This window comes from Sitodiplosis mosellana, unplaced genomic scaffold (assembly GCF_009176505.1).
Source record: "Sitodiplosis mosellana isolate CC-2019 unplaced genomic scaffold, AAFC_SMos_1.0 Smas_scaffold_6166, whole genome shotgun sequence".
Taxonomy (NCBI): domain Eukaryota; kingdom Metazoa; phylum Arthropoda; class Insecta; order Diptera; family Cecidomyiidae; genus Sitodiplosis; species Sitodiplosis mosellana.
In genome coordinates, this window is record NW_022601407.1 from 4,905,597 (window position 1) to 4,923,057 (window position 17,461).

The 17,461-nt window shown below is 36.1% G+C and overlaps 1 protein-coding gene across 2 annotated transcripts in view; it reads right to left on the reverse strand.

Annotated features, from left to right (window-relative positions):
• LOC129575369 (potassium voltage-gated channel subfamily H member 8) overlaps positions 1-17,461 on the reverse strand; it is an 88,247-nt gene that overhangs the window by 18,855 nt on the left and 51,931 nt on the right. The window contains exons 4-10 of one of the 2 annotated variants that reach the window (XM_055458872.1): positions 11,102-11,212; positions 10,346-10,465; positions 8,246-8,383; positions 6,301-6,512; positions 5,836-6,064; positions 3,744-3,907; positions 3,172-3,379 (exon numbers count right to left, since the gene is read on the reverse strand). In XM_055458872.1, coding sequence (XP_055314847.1) covers positions 3,172-3,379; positions 3,744-3,907; positions 5,836-6,064; positions 6,301-6,512; positions 8,246-8,383; positions 10,346-10,465; positions 11,102-11,212 — 1,182 coding nt within the window. The remainder of the gene's footprint in view (positions 1-3,171; positions 3,380-3,743; positions 3,908-5,835; positions 6,065-6,300; positions 6,513-8,245; positions 8,384-10,345; positions 10,466-11,101; positions 11,213-17,461) is intronic. The other variant, XM_055458873.1, reaches the window with a different exon arrangement.

Sequence of the window (17,461 nt, forward strand, 5' to 3'; positions counted from 1 at the left end):
TTTGTGGGGCTTTTTTACTGAAAATTTTTCTCAGAGGCACTTCATTTGAAAACAGAATTACGTTTCATTATTCCGCTTGCCCATTCAATTGAGATTGTACTGTATTTTTCTGAATAAGCAGGGATAGTAAATTTATATATCCCAAATTCAATAAAGATTTAAATTTAATTTAATACAGACAGACTAACATTCAAAATCGAGGCATCGCGAAGCGACCTAGCTCCGAAGCCGAGTGAAGCGAGACGAGGCCGCTAGTGTACATTAAATGTAAAAGGTACTAACTTCGTTTTTTTTTCTTCGTCGGGGTTCAAATTTTTTTAATTTCAAAACAGATTCTGTTTTTATGTTTAACCCTCAACTGCATGAGCTCGCCTTTTGGCGGGCTATACAAAATTAGCTATAAAATATAAACCCGACGCTACAAATCCACATGCCTGGTATCGTTTGATTCGTATGTTCGTACGCTATCGTGTGATACATACTTGATCAGTGTTAGTCGTGCGGGTAGTGAGCTTGGGTCGTTTGAGTGGCTCGGAAAAGCGGTTTTTCCCAAATTAATTATTTTGTTTGAGTAACGCCAACGCCGGTGAATGAGATACCCTCTTTTTGTTATTTCCTGGCGCCGGGAATTTTTTTATGTTTATCATTGCAGTTTTTTCCCCACGAATCAACCAAAATTTCCCAGAATTTTCCATTTTCACGTGGGTTTTGCCCTCATTTTAAAAAAGAAAGACGTATTTTTTCCAAAGATTGAAAATATTTAGAACTTGAATTGCAGTGCATCAAAATAAACCAGGAAAAAAATTCCCATCTCTGGGAAAAATTCATGCAGTTGAGGGTTAATCATTATGTGTGAATAGCTACAAATTTAGATTAAAACGTTATCACCAAATTGGTGACACCAATACGATATACATTATGATGTATCCTGAAGTGTATTGGTTAGTGTGGTTGCATTGAATTTAATACAAAAGTTTTGCTAATATTTGGTGACCTGAACTTTATTGTACTGTGTATGCTATCTATCTATTCCATCCAATCATTGTAATATTGTTCATTGAATGAGTCTCCTTCGTAGATTCTAACAGACTCTACGCGTAGCGTACTCTTTCTTGTTTTTTTTTTTTATCAAATTCAAAATATCGACCAAAATGAGCAAGTTTGGATGTCTAACCTGATATTCGTTCATTTTGTGTTCAAAACCATTTTTGCTCGAATTTCATTCGTTTTTCGGTCGAGCTGTGGTAATTACAAATAGCAAACAACAAAACGGTTCGATCATTATTGCGCTAGTTTGGACATATTCCCATTGAAACATACATTGGTCGATTGAAGCACACATTTCTGAGCTTAAAATTGATTTTTTCCGCGATAATGGGGTAATGCGTCGGTTCAATATTTCATACCTTTTCCGCCGATGATAAAGGGAATATAAAGTTAGACAAGCATTCAAATTGAATTTTGGAACCAGAAATCCCATAAAAAAACACTCACACAAAAAAGGGAAGATCGAATGAAAAAAGAACAGCAAGCTAAAAAAAAGAGTGGAAGATGGAAACGTCATTGTGGGTTTTGCACCGTTTTCATGCCGATTTATTTCTGCCAGAGTTTGACTGATTCGGTAAATACGGGTTGAATAGAAAATTCGACAACCTCAGAATAAAGGTATGAAATACTTGCTACATCATACAAAACCATAAAGAAGCTTAACAACAAGAATTTGACGAGAGAAAAAAAAAATTTAGTGAAAAGATACATCATCATCATCGATGTGTAAAAGAGAAATGTGTATATGGCCTGACTATAAGTGTCCATCAATTTATTTACATGCGGCTGACTCGTTTCGCCTCTCCGGTTCGCTTTGATTTCGCACGACCGAGTTGCATTTACGTGTGTGTTGTTGTTGTCCTTTTTATGCTGAGTTTGTCTCGCGCGACGTGCGATTAAGAAAAAGAGATCCATTTACGAAATGCGAACGAGCATCAATAATTTAAACAAAACCGCACGCACGTACATAATATTCGCAATGTAAAGGCGAAGTGAGTGGCGGCGATGGCATCAAATAATAATCGGTTGAAAAATCAAATGGAATATGGTTTTTATACAAAAATGAACTTTACGACATTCAAAGTGAAAAATTATCACATTCGGAAAATCCGGACTGTTTGCGAACGAGAAAGAAGAGTCGTGAATGAGTGAGTGAGCAAGACAGAGAGAGAGAGAGAGAGAGAGAGAGAGAGAGGCAGAGAAAACACACACACAACATATGCCACAATTTGTACTCAATAACTGGGGACCTAGATAATAATCGGCCATGAAAATCGCTTGCGTATGCATCAACACATTGAATACGATTGTGTTTGCTTTACGTTGCTCGCTCGTTCTTGCTCCCATTTTTATTCTACTTTTTCTAAATCTCTCCCATTCTCTTTCAAATGAAGAAAGTAAATCTTGCTAACTCTCACTCGCTCGCTCTTTTCAATCCTGGACTTTACCTTTATCAAATCTATCCGCCCCAATTAATCTGGTTGTTCGGTCGTTGTTTGCACAATAAACAAACTCTACTACGTCTTCTTGATTGAGAGCGAACAAAGAAGTACTCACACACTCACACACAGAACAAAAAAATTGAAAACTTTTTTGCTCACGTGAAAGCAATTCAAATCGCAAGTTTGGTTTTGTCTAAATTTTATTTTTTCCCTTTTCAAATTGGAAACATGTCACGTCTTTATATTGTGCATTGGTTTCGTTAAACTTTGGCGAAGTAAATACAGCGCGCGCGCATGCACGCACATACAAAATTATGAGGATTATAGTAAATTTTCGGCAGAAGATATGAAGCCAAATATTAACATAAAACTGTGAATGCTCTATGTTATTGAGTCTACCGATTTTTTTTCTTCTGTACTCTGTTTATTTGTTCGAATGAACGAAAAAGAACAAGCGTTTTATGTTCGTAAATACGATTTGTTGCCCATATGATACACGTATGGTATGTACGCGCACAAACACGCAAATTTCCATTCAATAACCAAACACGGCCAAACCATAAATACATACCGAAGATATAAAAAAAACCCAAAATGGCAATAGCTACAATAATGATGAGAGAGGGACGGAGAAAGAGAGAGAAAAGGTTTCTGACTGTACAACACAGTATACAATACTCACCAATATCCCAGTCGATGTCGTTGTCGATTTGGCTTTTTTCTGCGATTACATACCAAATACAGGCGAGCCAATGTGCAACAAGTGAAAAGCAAAGCATCAACAGTGTCAGAATCATGGCAGCGTATTGGGAATATCGATCCATTTTTTGTAACAGTCGCGCCAACCGTAGCAAACGCGTCATTTTCAACAAGTGTATATGCGATTCTTGCTAAAATGCCGAGCGGCCCGAAGAGAAGAAGAAAAAAAAAAGAGAAGAAAGAAAAACACAAACCAATCTCAATTGATAGGAATAATATTAGAAAGGCATAAAACATCCAACGGAATCCTATTATCTATCGGTAGCAATCGAGAAAAAATAGAAACATTTTCCAAGCTATTTACATACAACGAACAATTTTCCGGAAGAAAATGGAACGTTGCTCTATTCGAGCGTATTCATTATTCTTTAACAAGAATCGGTCTTTCAAAATATAAATAAAAACAACAACATAAATGGGCCAAAGGGACTCTTTAATCCGTTGAACATAGGCGACACACTGATCAAAAAGGTCGAAAGTCGTTCCAGCTCTTACCTCACCGCTATACAAGTCACTAGCATACAGATGATCAAATGGAAGCGCCGCCAACAAATCGACTACAAACCATCCGCGCAAATAGTTCAGAGCAATAGCTTTTGAATCCGATACAACTTCGCCTTTGCACGACACGAACGTTGTCCGGAAATTTAATAAAATATCTGCAATGAAAAGAAAAGAAAAAAAAGCAGGATGAAAACGATTATCGATTGATTTTTTTTTGTTCAATTTTTGATGGGTATTATTTTCATTATGACAACAATTTGTATGAAGAAAGCCTGGCAGCTGTTTTATACAGAAAAAAACTGAATACACAAAAAACAATGCTGAGAAACGTTAGACAATGCAGCGTAGTTTTCCTTGCTGTGGAAGACCCTTGGGAAGTTTGACATAGCGTAATGGAGAAAATGTCAAATTATTTCGTACTTTGACTGTTGATCGCATTTAAGAAATTTTTCTGGTTCCCAAGTGAAATATCATTGTGGTGTGACACATACACAAACAACTCACATATCTTTGCTGTGTGTCTCGTTGTTGTTTTTTGCCAGCGGTTTTCTGCTAATTACTTTCGGGTAACAAAGCATTTAGCATGTTTGAAGTGGCAACTCGTTGAAATTCATTATTGAGCCCCGAGAACCGTGAAGGTGTGAAGTAAAAGAGAAAGGATGTTAGCGGCAAAGGCATCTGTGGAGAATTTTCGTACTGGTTTGCCGATAACACCACTTGTGTCGAACAAGTCTTGTGCACACACACATACACACACACTTAAGTGTAATTTCAGGACTTTTTCAGTCATAATCATTTTTATTTCGGGTTCATAGAACTTACCAAACATTCTATTCCATGAAATGAGTGAAAAGGTCGTTGCCTGGTATATTAACCGAACATCGACCATATTGTTGTTGTATTTTGCAAATATTCAAATGAAGGAAAAAAACCCAACCGGCTTATGTCAAAATCGAACTGTACTGCTTAAGTTTTAAATTGGAAAATAAGACGATTTTAAGACTTGTTTATCCTTGACTTGTTTCAATTGGACGTAGAATGAAAACTTGCTTGTATTTTTTTTTATTGTATGTTAGAAGAGCTTTGTCGAAAATCGTCTTATAAAAAAATGATGAAGATTAAATTGCTTTTAATCGCGTATATTTTAGCGAATTGAAAAAGCCTCATCTAAAAATAAATGAAAATCTTTAATGCTTGGGCTAATGATTGTCTCGAACTAAAAATAGTAAACCAAGAAAAATAAAAAAAGCAAAAATCGCTGGTTTGCCTTGGTTATAAATCTATGTTTATGTTAAAACCTTTATGATTACATGAAAAAGGATGGTATAAAATATTGAAAATAAAAACGAACCATCTATTCAAACGAAAAAGCGAGCAAAAAATGGTCGTTGGGTGTAATTGGTTCGATTAATAAAATAATCGACGACAGTGGTGTTTGCATTAAAAAAAGAAAAAAAAGGGAAAAAAGGGTTCTTTGACGAAAAAGAAGTGAAAAGTTGATCGTTCAACCAATTCCCAACAATCGCATGGTGTCAATCCCAATTCAACGTTTCTTTGCGACCGAAGTGCCTTCTAAATCAAATAAATTAAATTTATTTCGACTTTTCGACCAACCAAAAGCAAGAACAACAGGACGCAAAATTGGCTACAAAATCGATCTAGCACTCGAAATAGAAAAGGAGAGAAAAACGGAACACAAAAAACAAACACAAAAATAAACCGCATTCACTTGGCCAATGGGCAAATTATTATCAGTTTGTTTAGGCTCTTTAGAAAAATTACTGTATACTTTGCACAAAAACATGTACAAATACGAACACAGGCTCGTTGAAAAACACAAACAAAAAGCGAAAATAGAAACAATTGATAATAAACGATACGATGAGAGGTGTATGTGTGTGAGAGAGAGAGAGGCAGAGAGCTGTATGCGTGGATATGCTGGTCGTACGCATAAATGCTTCGGGCCAAGCGACGGACGACATACAGACAACACACACACACACACACACACACTAACCAAACGAAACAGAGTGATGAAAAGGGTAGAACATAATGTCATGAAATAGAAAATGTCTTACATTACCTACGATAAATAAGGCTTCTACCATAACATCTGATGGCATAGTTAGACGATTCGTCGTCACAAAAGCAGCGTTGTATGGTACAGCAACAGCCACATAAAACGTAGCTACCAGAATAAGCCAATCCCAACAACCTTTGAATACTCCATAATGTGATAAAATGAAGCGTGATTTTTTCAACGCTTGTGTTTTATATTCGGGCAACGGGGCATCCGTTGAATGCAACAGATTCTAGAGATGATAAAGAAAGATCATGGTTAAATAAAAACATATTTTCGAAGAAAGGAACTAAAGAAAGAAGGGGGAAGAGAGAAACAAAAATTGATATTTGCTGATGTGGTTTGTGGGGGGCTTTGTTACTGTACTGTTCATCGGGATCTATGAGAATGCTGGCGACAACAACAACAACCCCATTCAACATACCACATCATATTATCCTATTAAACACATCATATAACACATCTTACATTATTCAATTTCAATTTGGTTTTTATCTTTTCCGGTTTGTAGTGGCCGGACAGTTGATAGAGAACAGCTCTCGATCGCCTTCGTCCCATATTAACACCAGCAGGTACTTCAAAATTCGGATTGCATCCATCCTCACCACCGGATGCACCCAACAATCCTGAATCATTCGACCTAAACCGCGCACCGAGCAATGCGGCTGAGAGTGCAAACACTTTTTTATGTTTAATTTAAAATTAGAATAGAAATGGCCGTGTCAATTTCACTTCGTTTATTCGGATGTATTTTGATAAAATATTTAGCTGTATTTTTGGCTTCCAAAGATTAAAATTGTTATGCAATTGTTTTTTTGTTACATCTTCTGGTTGTCCACTCAAATCAATACTAGCTCCCAACTCAATACTAAAAGCAACTGGAATATGCAATAGCTAAAATCTACGAAGAAGGATGGGATAGATATGGAAGTGTATGGTATTTTTGAGAGTAGAACTACATTAGATCCCAAAGCATCGAAAAAATCATAGAAATATCCAACCTGACTCATCCGATGCCGTAGTATGCATCACAGTTCATTAGATAATGAGCCAAATAGTGGGAATCGATTAAGCTAAAGAACTTTAAAGTAAATATTTTCAGGCATGTGTAGGAACATGTCTATGATTTCGGTGTCGATGCTCGCAAATATTTTATCAAATACAAATGAATAAAATGTGTGACAGCAAGTGCAAATTTTAATTTGAGCGCCGCGCTATCGAGAAACAGAACTAAAATCAGCATGTAATCTCATTCATCTGGTGAACCAGTTATGCTGATTTTGCTATTACATAGCGCACGCGCTTCCATTTTACTGTCATCCATTGAAAGAACATCTAATCTAATTCAAATGAACAAAAATTACTGTCTAACGAAAGTTGCAGAAAAAATACTTTAATTTCAAACTAAAAGAAATTGAAAGAAACTCACAAGTCAGCGACTGAAGAAATTTTCGTTTGAAAAGAAAATGCACTTGTTTGTAATGATTGTTCAACACAAAAACGGCATGGTAATTTCAAATGCTTCACTGTAAGTAACTAAAATGAAACTTACGTTTCTTCGAGTGAAATGGATTTCTTTTGTCTATGGTATGCAAGATTGGACGTTTTTTCAAGATCAAAGCTGGAAAATATCAACGACGCATTTAGTCCATGGTACCATTTAGCAGGAATCAATGGCACAAAGCGTCATTTAATTGATGTTCTCCAATACATTTCGATTTGCAGCACGTCAAAGTCCAACCGAGTCTCTTTTTTTCTACAATCGAGATATTCTCGATACAAAACGGTACGATCCATACAAAATGGATATGCATTCATTTGATATTTTGATAGACAGAGGCTATTTGTACAATAACAAAGGTCTGAAATCCTTGAAAAAAAATGCAATGACGGCTTGGAATGTGTGTGTATGTCGGTGGGTGGTTTTAAGTGAAATCGTTCAAAAAACATCAAATGAAATAGTTCTCTGTCTTTGGTGTGTTAAAAACGTTTAAGCGTAAAGAGATAACAAGAAATGCCGTTTGTCATATTGTTAAATGTTAACCAATCCCACGCAACATGCAGATACAATATTCCAAGTGGAGAGAAAATTGCATTTTAATTTCATTTTGGTCGACAATTCAAACGGTTAGACATTGGAAAAGCAAAAAGTATACATTCACGTATATGTTTCAAAAAGAAAATGAAAATGTTTCTGGATTTGAGTTGAGATGAATTCCATCATTTTTTTTTGCATATAGAAAAAGATGCCTAAAGGGGAAGAAAATGTCATATCTACAGCGAATTTCGTAGAGGGAATAAAAACATTCCGATATGTATATCTAATGTGCAACTTTCGTATACTCATTCCGAAACAGAAACGAAAGAAGAAAAAAAAGTTGGGAGAATTGGCGCTTGCTTAACAAATACTTACCACTATCACATTCGTCCGATATTGACATTTCTGACATTTTTGTGTGGGTGATGTCTTTGTGTGAGGCCAAGAAGAGCACCACTTCGCGTTTTTCATTTTTGATCGGCACAATATCCAATAGACACCAAAATGGAGTACCTTCAAATTGTCCCAAATAAGATACAAGATGTAGTAACAGTGAATGGAAAACGTGATGAAAAGAAAAACAATGGTGATAAATCTAGACATGGAGAGATATGACAGCTTCAGAAGTGAATCATTAGTTGCAGCTAGAGCAATTGCTGAGCTTTGTTATGGAAAATGCGAAGAGTGTGTGTGTGCGACTTTCAATCGAGAGCAAGTGAGTGGTTGATTATTCTGGAATATCGTAATCGTTGTTTTCGTCAGTTTTCACCGTATTATCGGCAGCTATGCCAGATTTCTCTCTCCGTCTTCCTCTCTCTTCCCTTCCAGCTCTTCCAATCGTTCTTTTCGCCAATCGTTTCACATTTTCATTCTATTCCTCTCTCCGTGCGTGCCTTTCATTTCGTTTTCTATCTTTTTTATCGTCTTACTCGTAGTAAAGTTCACGTTCTCTCCTCATGAACGTGATTGATTTGAATGTACTTGTTGCTTGATGAGAGGCTCATTATGATTTTTGATCGCTTTTTGCTGTTTTTTACAGTTTGATTTCGCATTTTGATTCGCGATTTTCCTTCTCTCCATCGTCGTATAGAATAATACATTACCCCCTCCCCCCCGTACTATTTTCCAGATTTTCCCGTGTTACTTGAGTGTTTTTATTCAAGCGAATCAACTTTACTCACTCGAAAATGTGATGCATAACAAAGAATGAAATTGCTTTGATTGTGACAGAAGAAAACTGGTGAAGTACATTTGCTTACAAGGCAGCCATCATTAATGGTATCCATTAAAAACATTCAGTGCGCTGTTCACTGTGTTGCCAGCAAAAGTACGACGAGGCCCAGGCTGTGACACGAAAACGTTCCCTATTCTATTTTGCCTATTGCGGATGATGGAGTTTCATTCAGATTCTCATTTGGAAGAGAAAAAATTAAATAAAAGTTCGTGAGATGGAGAGTGCGAATATAGACAGTCGATGTGCATTTATCATTGAATGATGGAAACGGAAATCAGTAAGTAAATGACATATCAAAAAGAGGCCATCAATTTGAAGATGTCATTAGGTACGTACGCTGGATACACAGGTATGGACCGATTTTATGTAACCGCACACGCGTTACGTGACAAACAGCACGCTCATCATAACAACATTTTATTGAAGAAAATGACAATGCCTGTTAGCCGGACGAATAATATTTTGACACTTGACACCAGCGCCGCATATAGTAAAAAGTTGAACTAAAAATAACACACAAACTCCTATATCGGTCACAGTGTATACTGTTTGCAGTTGCAACTACCGTGGCGCACTCTTTCGTTGCTAGCAGGCATTGGAAAATGAAATCGAGCGAATTCAAATGGATACAACATGACGCACGCACATCAGAATGATTTGCTCATAATTGCAAACAAGTATGAATATCATTTTGAAACTTCGAATGAAGCAAACTATTTTTCAAATGAGCAATTTTACTGGAAATTTAGTTAAAGCTATTAAAATCTGCTTGGAGTTTGATTCAGAGCACTTGATTTGCTTTATTCATCGAATTAACTGTACAAAACCGTATGCGAACTAGCACATTTATTTCCGAAAGTGGAATTCCTTTCACAGTTTAAATACATAAATATGCGCACGCTGATGAAATTCGCTCTATCTAATTCTATGCATCTAGTTCAAGTTTCACGTCTCGACGGGATATTCAACGGGTTTCAATAGCACGGTGAACGAATTTGCAATCAAAGGAATTGCAATAAAGAAACGTTGAGATGAGGTTCTTTTATAGTTGGCATCTTCTGTTTTTCACTTCATTTTTCTTAGTCGCTCTCTATCTCTTCATTGTCCCAAGTGTTTAGCAACCGATTGATGTTTATTTTCCATTTTCTGCTCTATTCATCGCGGGCACACTCTCACTGGGACGTCTTCTTTTCTTCTTCTTTTCCTTCGTATCATCATCATAATCAAAAACATCAACTTACCGTTCTTTTTATAAAATATCACTTCTAATTTCAGTTCAATTTTTCCATCTAAACTCTTTTCAATTTGTGATTTGTGATCATCCTTAGTTTCGGGCCCGTACAGGAAGCGGCACGCACATCCTTTTTGTGTGTGAAAATTTACACACGAACAAGCGAGTAAAGAAAAATAAACGGAATTAATAAAAGCGAGAGAAAAAAATGGTCTTATATTATGGGGGAAAAAAAAATTGAGTAAAAAAAAATTGATTGAGCCAAAAGGGAGGAGAAAAGAAAAACACTAAACTAATCTTGTAGCATATAATATATGCCTAAACGGCGAACTGAAGATTCTTTGATGCCAGCTGTTCCTTTTTTTCTCCATGGTATTATAAATGAACAAAATGTTCGAACAAATAGATTTCAATATTCGGCGAGCATGGCAATTTGAGAGGCAACTCATGGAAGTAATTTATTGTCGCATATTTTATGGCAAATTGTCGAGTGTGTGTGACTTAAGTCGCCCTCAGGACATGAATAACAGAAGAAAAAACTTATTCATGCATCAAAAGCCTGTTTTTTTTGTTGTTATTTTGCGGCATAAACAACTTGTTCAATAAGATTTGATTTGCATCATTTTGTTCAGCTCAATCAATAATCGAAGAGTTCAAAATCTAATCATGACCGAGTGTGTAGGAGAAACAAAAATCCGGGCAAAACTCAACGGATGGATCGAAGAAAATACTTTGAAATCAGAAAGTTGTTTGTTGTTCTATTTACCTTTTTGCATAATTTGGGCTCGGCTAAAGCCCGAAAGCTCAACGAATCCATCGGAGCAGTAGACGATTGGATAGCCGGACACTTGCGCATTTCCAAGAACAAAATTTGAATCTGCAAAAAAAAAGAAAATCGAGAGGAAAAATGAGTATCAAGCAAAGCAAAAGCCATCATCGAAAAACAGAACATCTCGTCAAAAATGAGAGTGCTTGTATACAGTAGGCAAAATGAGTTATATCTAATAATAAGCCTGAAATGTGCCAACCGGATCATAGCTAATAGAAAATTACTGACAGAAAAAAAAGAAGAAAAGGCAAAAAAACATTGTATATATGCACACTGTGCATTCGTTAGGTATCCTGTACGTAACGATATGCGCCCAAATTACCCGTAAATTGTCATTATGTATCATTTATTTGGCTTCGAAGCAGAACGTAGACCAGAAAGAGATAGTTAGAGAGAGAGAGAGAGAGAGAGAGAGAGAGAGAGAGAGAAGTTTTCATTTAGCTATGGACCTGTTGGCATGTGTTGTTTTTGGCGCACCGGAAATCAAAAGACAAGACAACTGACAACTATTACTAATCATTTGAACCGAGTCGGAATGGGCGTGAGTGGACGACAACTTTCACAACAACGATGACTACTTGATTAAATCCTGAATTGAATTCGAATCGTTGAATCAAATCATAATTATTTGTCAGGTATTTTATGTCGACACGAATCGAGTGTAATGGATTTCATTCCAAGAATTCACGCCAAACAGCGTGCTATTCGATACACAAAATCACCTCAAAACTATTAATGATTTGATTATTTGTTAGAATAACTTTTATCTACTGTTTGGCCAGAACACTGAAAATGCGAACTAATTAACATCGATTATTGTGAGTGAAGGTGTTCTGGTGTAATTAACTTTCTTTTGTTCGAAAACCGCAATGTGGCACAAAAATCACTAATCCATAATTGAATTCAGCACAACGGAATCTCACGACAAAATGCGTATAATCAAACGGGATGGCGGCAAACAACAGCCACCATCTATTGAGTTAGTAAATTACAAGGAATGTACATTGGTTTCATCATGTTGCATCGAAACACATGACCAACAAATGTATGGCATCACCATGTGCACTCACACATTCGCAGTGTGTGTGTGTGTGTGTGTGTGTGTGTGAAAGCATTCAGTGTAGCAAATTCCCAGATCTGTCGTCTTTTTCTTCATCGTCCACAACTATGCATCTGCTTGGTTTCCGTTTGTTGAACCAAACCAACTCGTTTTTCATCAGCACCTCCGTTCTCCACCATCACCGCCAAAACTATTTCGTTACGATACAGATAATTCAATCTCTACTTTTAACTTGATAATCCCGAATTAGGTCGTCATCTTGGAAATGAATTGACTGCGTTATATTCGGTCGAATGGGAATATTTGCGTAAGCAAATCGATCAAATAACCCGAGCTTATTTTCGGATATAACTTAATAATTCGAGATCATTCAGTGTAATCGAAACTCCTCTTTTGCACACAAACGAATTCAAGCGCATTTTATTCAAACCAAATAAATAGAATGAAAGAGAAAGAAATAAAACGAATTACATACGTAATCCAAACTTTTCCGCTCCGCAGCAATTTAGTTTACCTCCCGCTTAATGTTTAACCAAAATTTCAATAGACCCTTTTTTCATAGCATTTTTGACCTTAAAATATAACTATTTCGACCATTTTCCATACAAAAGTGTCATTTTCGAACAAAATTTCAAAAATTTCAAAAAATGTTGATTTCGGACCAAATTTATGGGCAAGTAGGTATTCAGTTGTTCGAAGGCTCCCATTATTTTTGCAAAAAAATATCAGTTTGCTTTGACCAAAACCCTAAAAAGTGGCTTTCTGAGTGATTTTTTATACAAAAGTCTATTTTTCGAGGAAAATTTCAAGAAATGTCGATTTTGGACCAAATTTATGGGCAAGTAGGTGTTCGGTTGTTCACAGACTCCCATTATTTTTGCAAAAAAATGGCAGTTTGCCTTGATCGAAATCCTGAAAAATGTTTTTTTCGGGTACTTCCCGTACAAAAGTGTCATTTTTCAAGGTTTTTCAGGTCCTCAGTCGGAGGCTTATGGTACGAAATTGGTAAATCAGAATGGGCTCAAAATCAATCCGAAGCTTTGTCTCGACATTCCAAAACTTTTGGCTCTTACAGATCTCAATTATCTTGTCAACTTTTTGAGATAATCGGCGAACAAAAAACGCGAACGCGGACGACGCCATACGAACATCGCTATTTTACACATTTTTCATAGTGAACAACGTATTTTTGGAGGCAGATGGATCTTAATCGATAGGATTTGTTCCCATCTACTTTGCCTAGTGTACACATATGTGCTTTTTGAAGTTTGGCGTGACGTTATAGTGGTCCGAAAGAGGAGATGTCATGAAATTTTGGCTAGTAAAACCAATACAAACAAAGTTTGCGGAAAAGTAAAATGCCAGTATACAGATGCATTACGGGCAAATTGCAGGAGTTTTCATTTCGTTCGTCCACTGGAAAAAATTGCAATGGGGATTAAGTAACAAACATGCATGTGTGTGTGTGTGTTTGCGCGTATAAAATCTGGGTCAACGTTGGGGCACACTTTAACAATTTCATTCCGTCAATTAGTGTGACGATAGTGCGCGCTATTTTCTTATTCACCGAAAGCGCTTTCGTATTGTATCGAGCGAACGAGATAGAGATAGAGAGAGAGAGAGAGAGAGAGAGAGAGCGTGAGGGAGGGAGGGAGGTAAAGGGAGAGAGAGCGCACAATTTCGAACCGAAAGTAAATACAAAATGAAATGGTGGAAAAGAGCCAAATGTTTCAACATAAAATGAAATACGTAAACTCGATGCGAGTTTAAGCATGAGTTCTCTCAAATACGATTCACTTTGCGGTAACTCATTCATTGAATTACATCAGCTCTGAATTACATATGGTTTGTTGTGTGCTGGGGATCCGACAGCTTTACGAATTGATATAAATGGTTTCAAGTCAACTTTGCGCTCTCTCTCTCTCTCTCTCTCTCTCTCTCTCTCTCTCTCTCTCTGGGTGCTGTGTATTTATTCCCTTTTTTAATTATATTAATGCATTCATCCATTTTTGCATGGTCGCATCGGAGTGTCCGACTAAAGAAACCCGCACATTCAAATGTAAACTATAATGCGAGGCAGAACTAGTGACATTTTCCGACCACAGTCCAAATAACGGGACACTTGTCGCAATTTCATGAATCAACACACATGTTTAATGAATTCAATTCCGATGCGGGATGATTTTTCATTTTTCACCTGCGCATAAAAAAGATACAGACATTTTTTTTATCAAACAATTTAATTTAAATTCAAAGATGACAAAGAAAATAACCATTCCAAAGAAAAGCCACAAATGTGAAAGTTCACCTCGTTTTAAAAGAATGAAATTGCCGAAAAATCATGTATTTTCTCTCATAATATGTTATATTCATGAGATTGTCACCGTGCTTCACTATATCGATTGAATTTCGTTTTTTTCTCCACATTTTGTTTGTCAAAAAGATGAAGAATAATGGAATAGTTTGACTTTAAATTCACATTGTCGGCCACAATTGCACATCGTTCAAATCATACACACAGAGTTTGCTATAACGGCTATATTTGCGATTATCCGGCAATTCGTATTACCATTGCACACATCGTGTGCATATAAAATACACTGCTTTTTACCAATGTTCATTAAGACAAGGATGCTCGAATTTGTCGATTTGTGACGCAAATTGTGTACAATCCGACTTTATTCCAAAGTATTTCAATGCTTTCCATAAAAAGTTTATCACAAAATCAAAAAGTCTAAGAATTTTTCTTGAGAAAAAAGACTTTTCTTGGGAAGTGCGATATTGTTGTGATCTCTTGAATTTTGTTGAGTCAAATTTCGTGTTAATCTATCGGCCAAGGTCGGCGAAGAGCATTTGGTCAAAGCAATCTATAGTAATAATAAAAAGAATTACATTGGTAATCCCGAACTTTTCCGTACCGTTGGCTTGCGTTGTCCGTAGGTACTTTTGGTTATTTTTTGTGAATTTTCTTGATTTAAAGGCAGCGAAAATATAATAATAAAAATAAAGTGAAAAATCGGTCACTTTAACTAAAACTTCGACAATTTTGTATGGGAGGTACCCGTTAATCGATTCTGATTGGCTTCAAACTTTCTGAGGTTTCATTTTTTGGAGAAAAAATAAGATTCTGAAAGTTTCATGTTGATCGCATTTGCAGAAGTTTGATTTTTTGTCCTCAATTTTTGTCGAAATTTTCTTGGAAAAAATTGATTGATCAAAATGAAACTTTCAGAATCTTATTTTTTCTCCAAAAAATGAAACCTCAGATAGTTTGAAGCCAATCAGAATCGATTAACGGGTACCTCCCATACAAAATTGTCCAAAAACCGGTAATTTTAGTCAAAATTTCAAAAAATGTGTATGGGAGGTACCTGTAAATCGATTGGTTTCAAACTTTCAGAATCTTATTTTTCTCCCAAAAAATCAAATCCCAGAAAGTTTGAAGCCAATCGGAGTCGATTTACGGGTACCTCCCATACAAAAGTGTTAATTTTTTGAGGTTTTTCTTAGGGCAAGTACCCCAGGATCAAATCGAAAATGGCTCATCTTCGAACTTAAACTAAGTTTTTTGAATACAAAACTTTTGGCATTTCCAGATTTTGATTATCTCAATAATTTTTTGAGTTATCGTGTTAACACACACCAACGACAACGACGACGACGACGACGACACACGAACGGAAAAGTGTCTCAAAAAGTGGTTTTCTACGCGTTTCATGAGTTTTTATGATGATCTAAACCAATTTTGCGAAAAAAGATTTCGGGACCAATTCCTATAGGATATATATACTTTCCCTTGACACGTTGTGTACGGAAAAGTAATCGAATACTTATTTAGACATTTTAAATATATCTTGAGTTAAAGAAAGCAATTTCCTCAATAAACTGTGAACGGAATGAAATGAAACAAGAAATAAAAATTGTGCAAAAAGCAAAGGGAGAAATTCGGTTAGAGTTTGAAACATTTGGTCATCACTTGGCTTCGAGGATCATACAGTCCATTGCACACGTTATCTCATCTAATGCATCATCATATAGCCGCTCTCTCTAGTACACGCTCTATTCTTCAGCAAAGATCAAATTAATGAGTCATTAAAAGCATTGAGAAGGACTCGAGGGGTTTTTATAGTGGAATTAATCAAGTACTTAGGGAGAAAAGAACTCTATTCTTCGATTTCTTTTCATTCTCATTTCCCCATTTTCTCATTCCCGTATTGTCCTCTATTTTCTTCTTCCTTTTGCTCCATTAATTCCTCTTGAAATGACCATTAGCCTCGAAAATAAATCTGGCACAATGTGGTTTAGCACAATGGCAGAAATTGGGCAGTGTGTCCAAAAATAACCATCCTGGCTCAAATTTTTCTTGGAAACATAAGTTTCCAATTGAGATTTCCGCATTTAAATTTCTGAGGGGAAATTATAGAAAACGGGACGAAATATTCCATCATTAATTCCTTGATTAGTTTAAACCACATCTTGAAGAAATCACGTGATTCCATGGCGTTTAAATTAAAACACGGCTGCTTCAGAATACAGTAACAGAAAAAATATGGTAAATTTGGTGTTTGGTGTAAAAGTTTTGCATAAAAACAGTTAATCTCAATCGTATTATTCTCTCTCTGTGTGTGTTGTAGCCGCCTCGATTCTTGACCCCTTTTCTTCCTCTTCTTCTTCTCGTTTTAACTTTGTTCATGAAACTGTCAAAGCAATTTGCATCCCTAATTAAAACTAGAAACTTTTCGTTGGTATCCAAAGTTAAACAAGAAGTTTTCCCAAACAAACTACAAGACAATGGTGTGTTGTGGCGCAAAAGAACTAAAAGATGATTTCATAACAAGAACAAAAAATTAAAATAAATAAATAAATATAAAGTCGAATGAATTTATGACAAAAGAGTGTTTTATACATTATTTCAACGTTATCTTTAACCCTCTAATGCATACAACCGCCTCCAGACGGGCAACATTTGAATGCCTGTAGAACGTAAACCGTAAATCGGATCACATTGCTTCAAAGGGAATTTTTGTTTATCAATGTTTTCTCTCCATTTTTGTCTTTGGCAATATTTGTCTATGTAGTGTGATTGTAAAGTTATTAACAAAAATAAAAAGAATTACATTGGTAATCCCGAACTTTTCCGTACCGTTGGCCCGCGTTGTCCGTAGGTACTTTTGGTTATTTTTTGTGAATTTTCTTGAAATAAAGGCAGTGAAAATATAATAATGAAAATAAAGTGA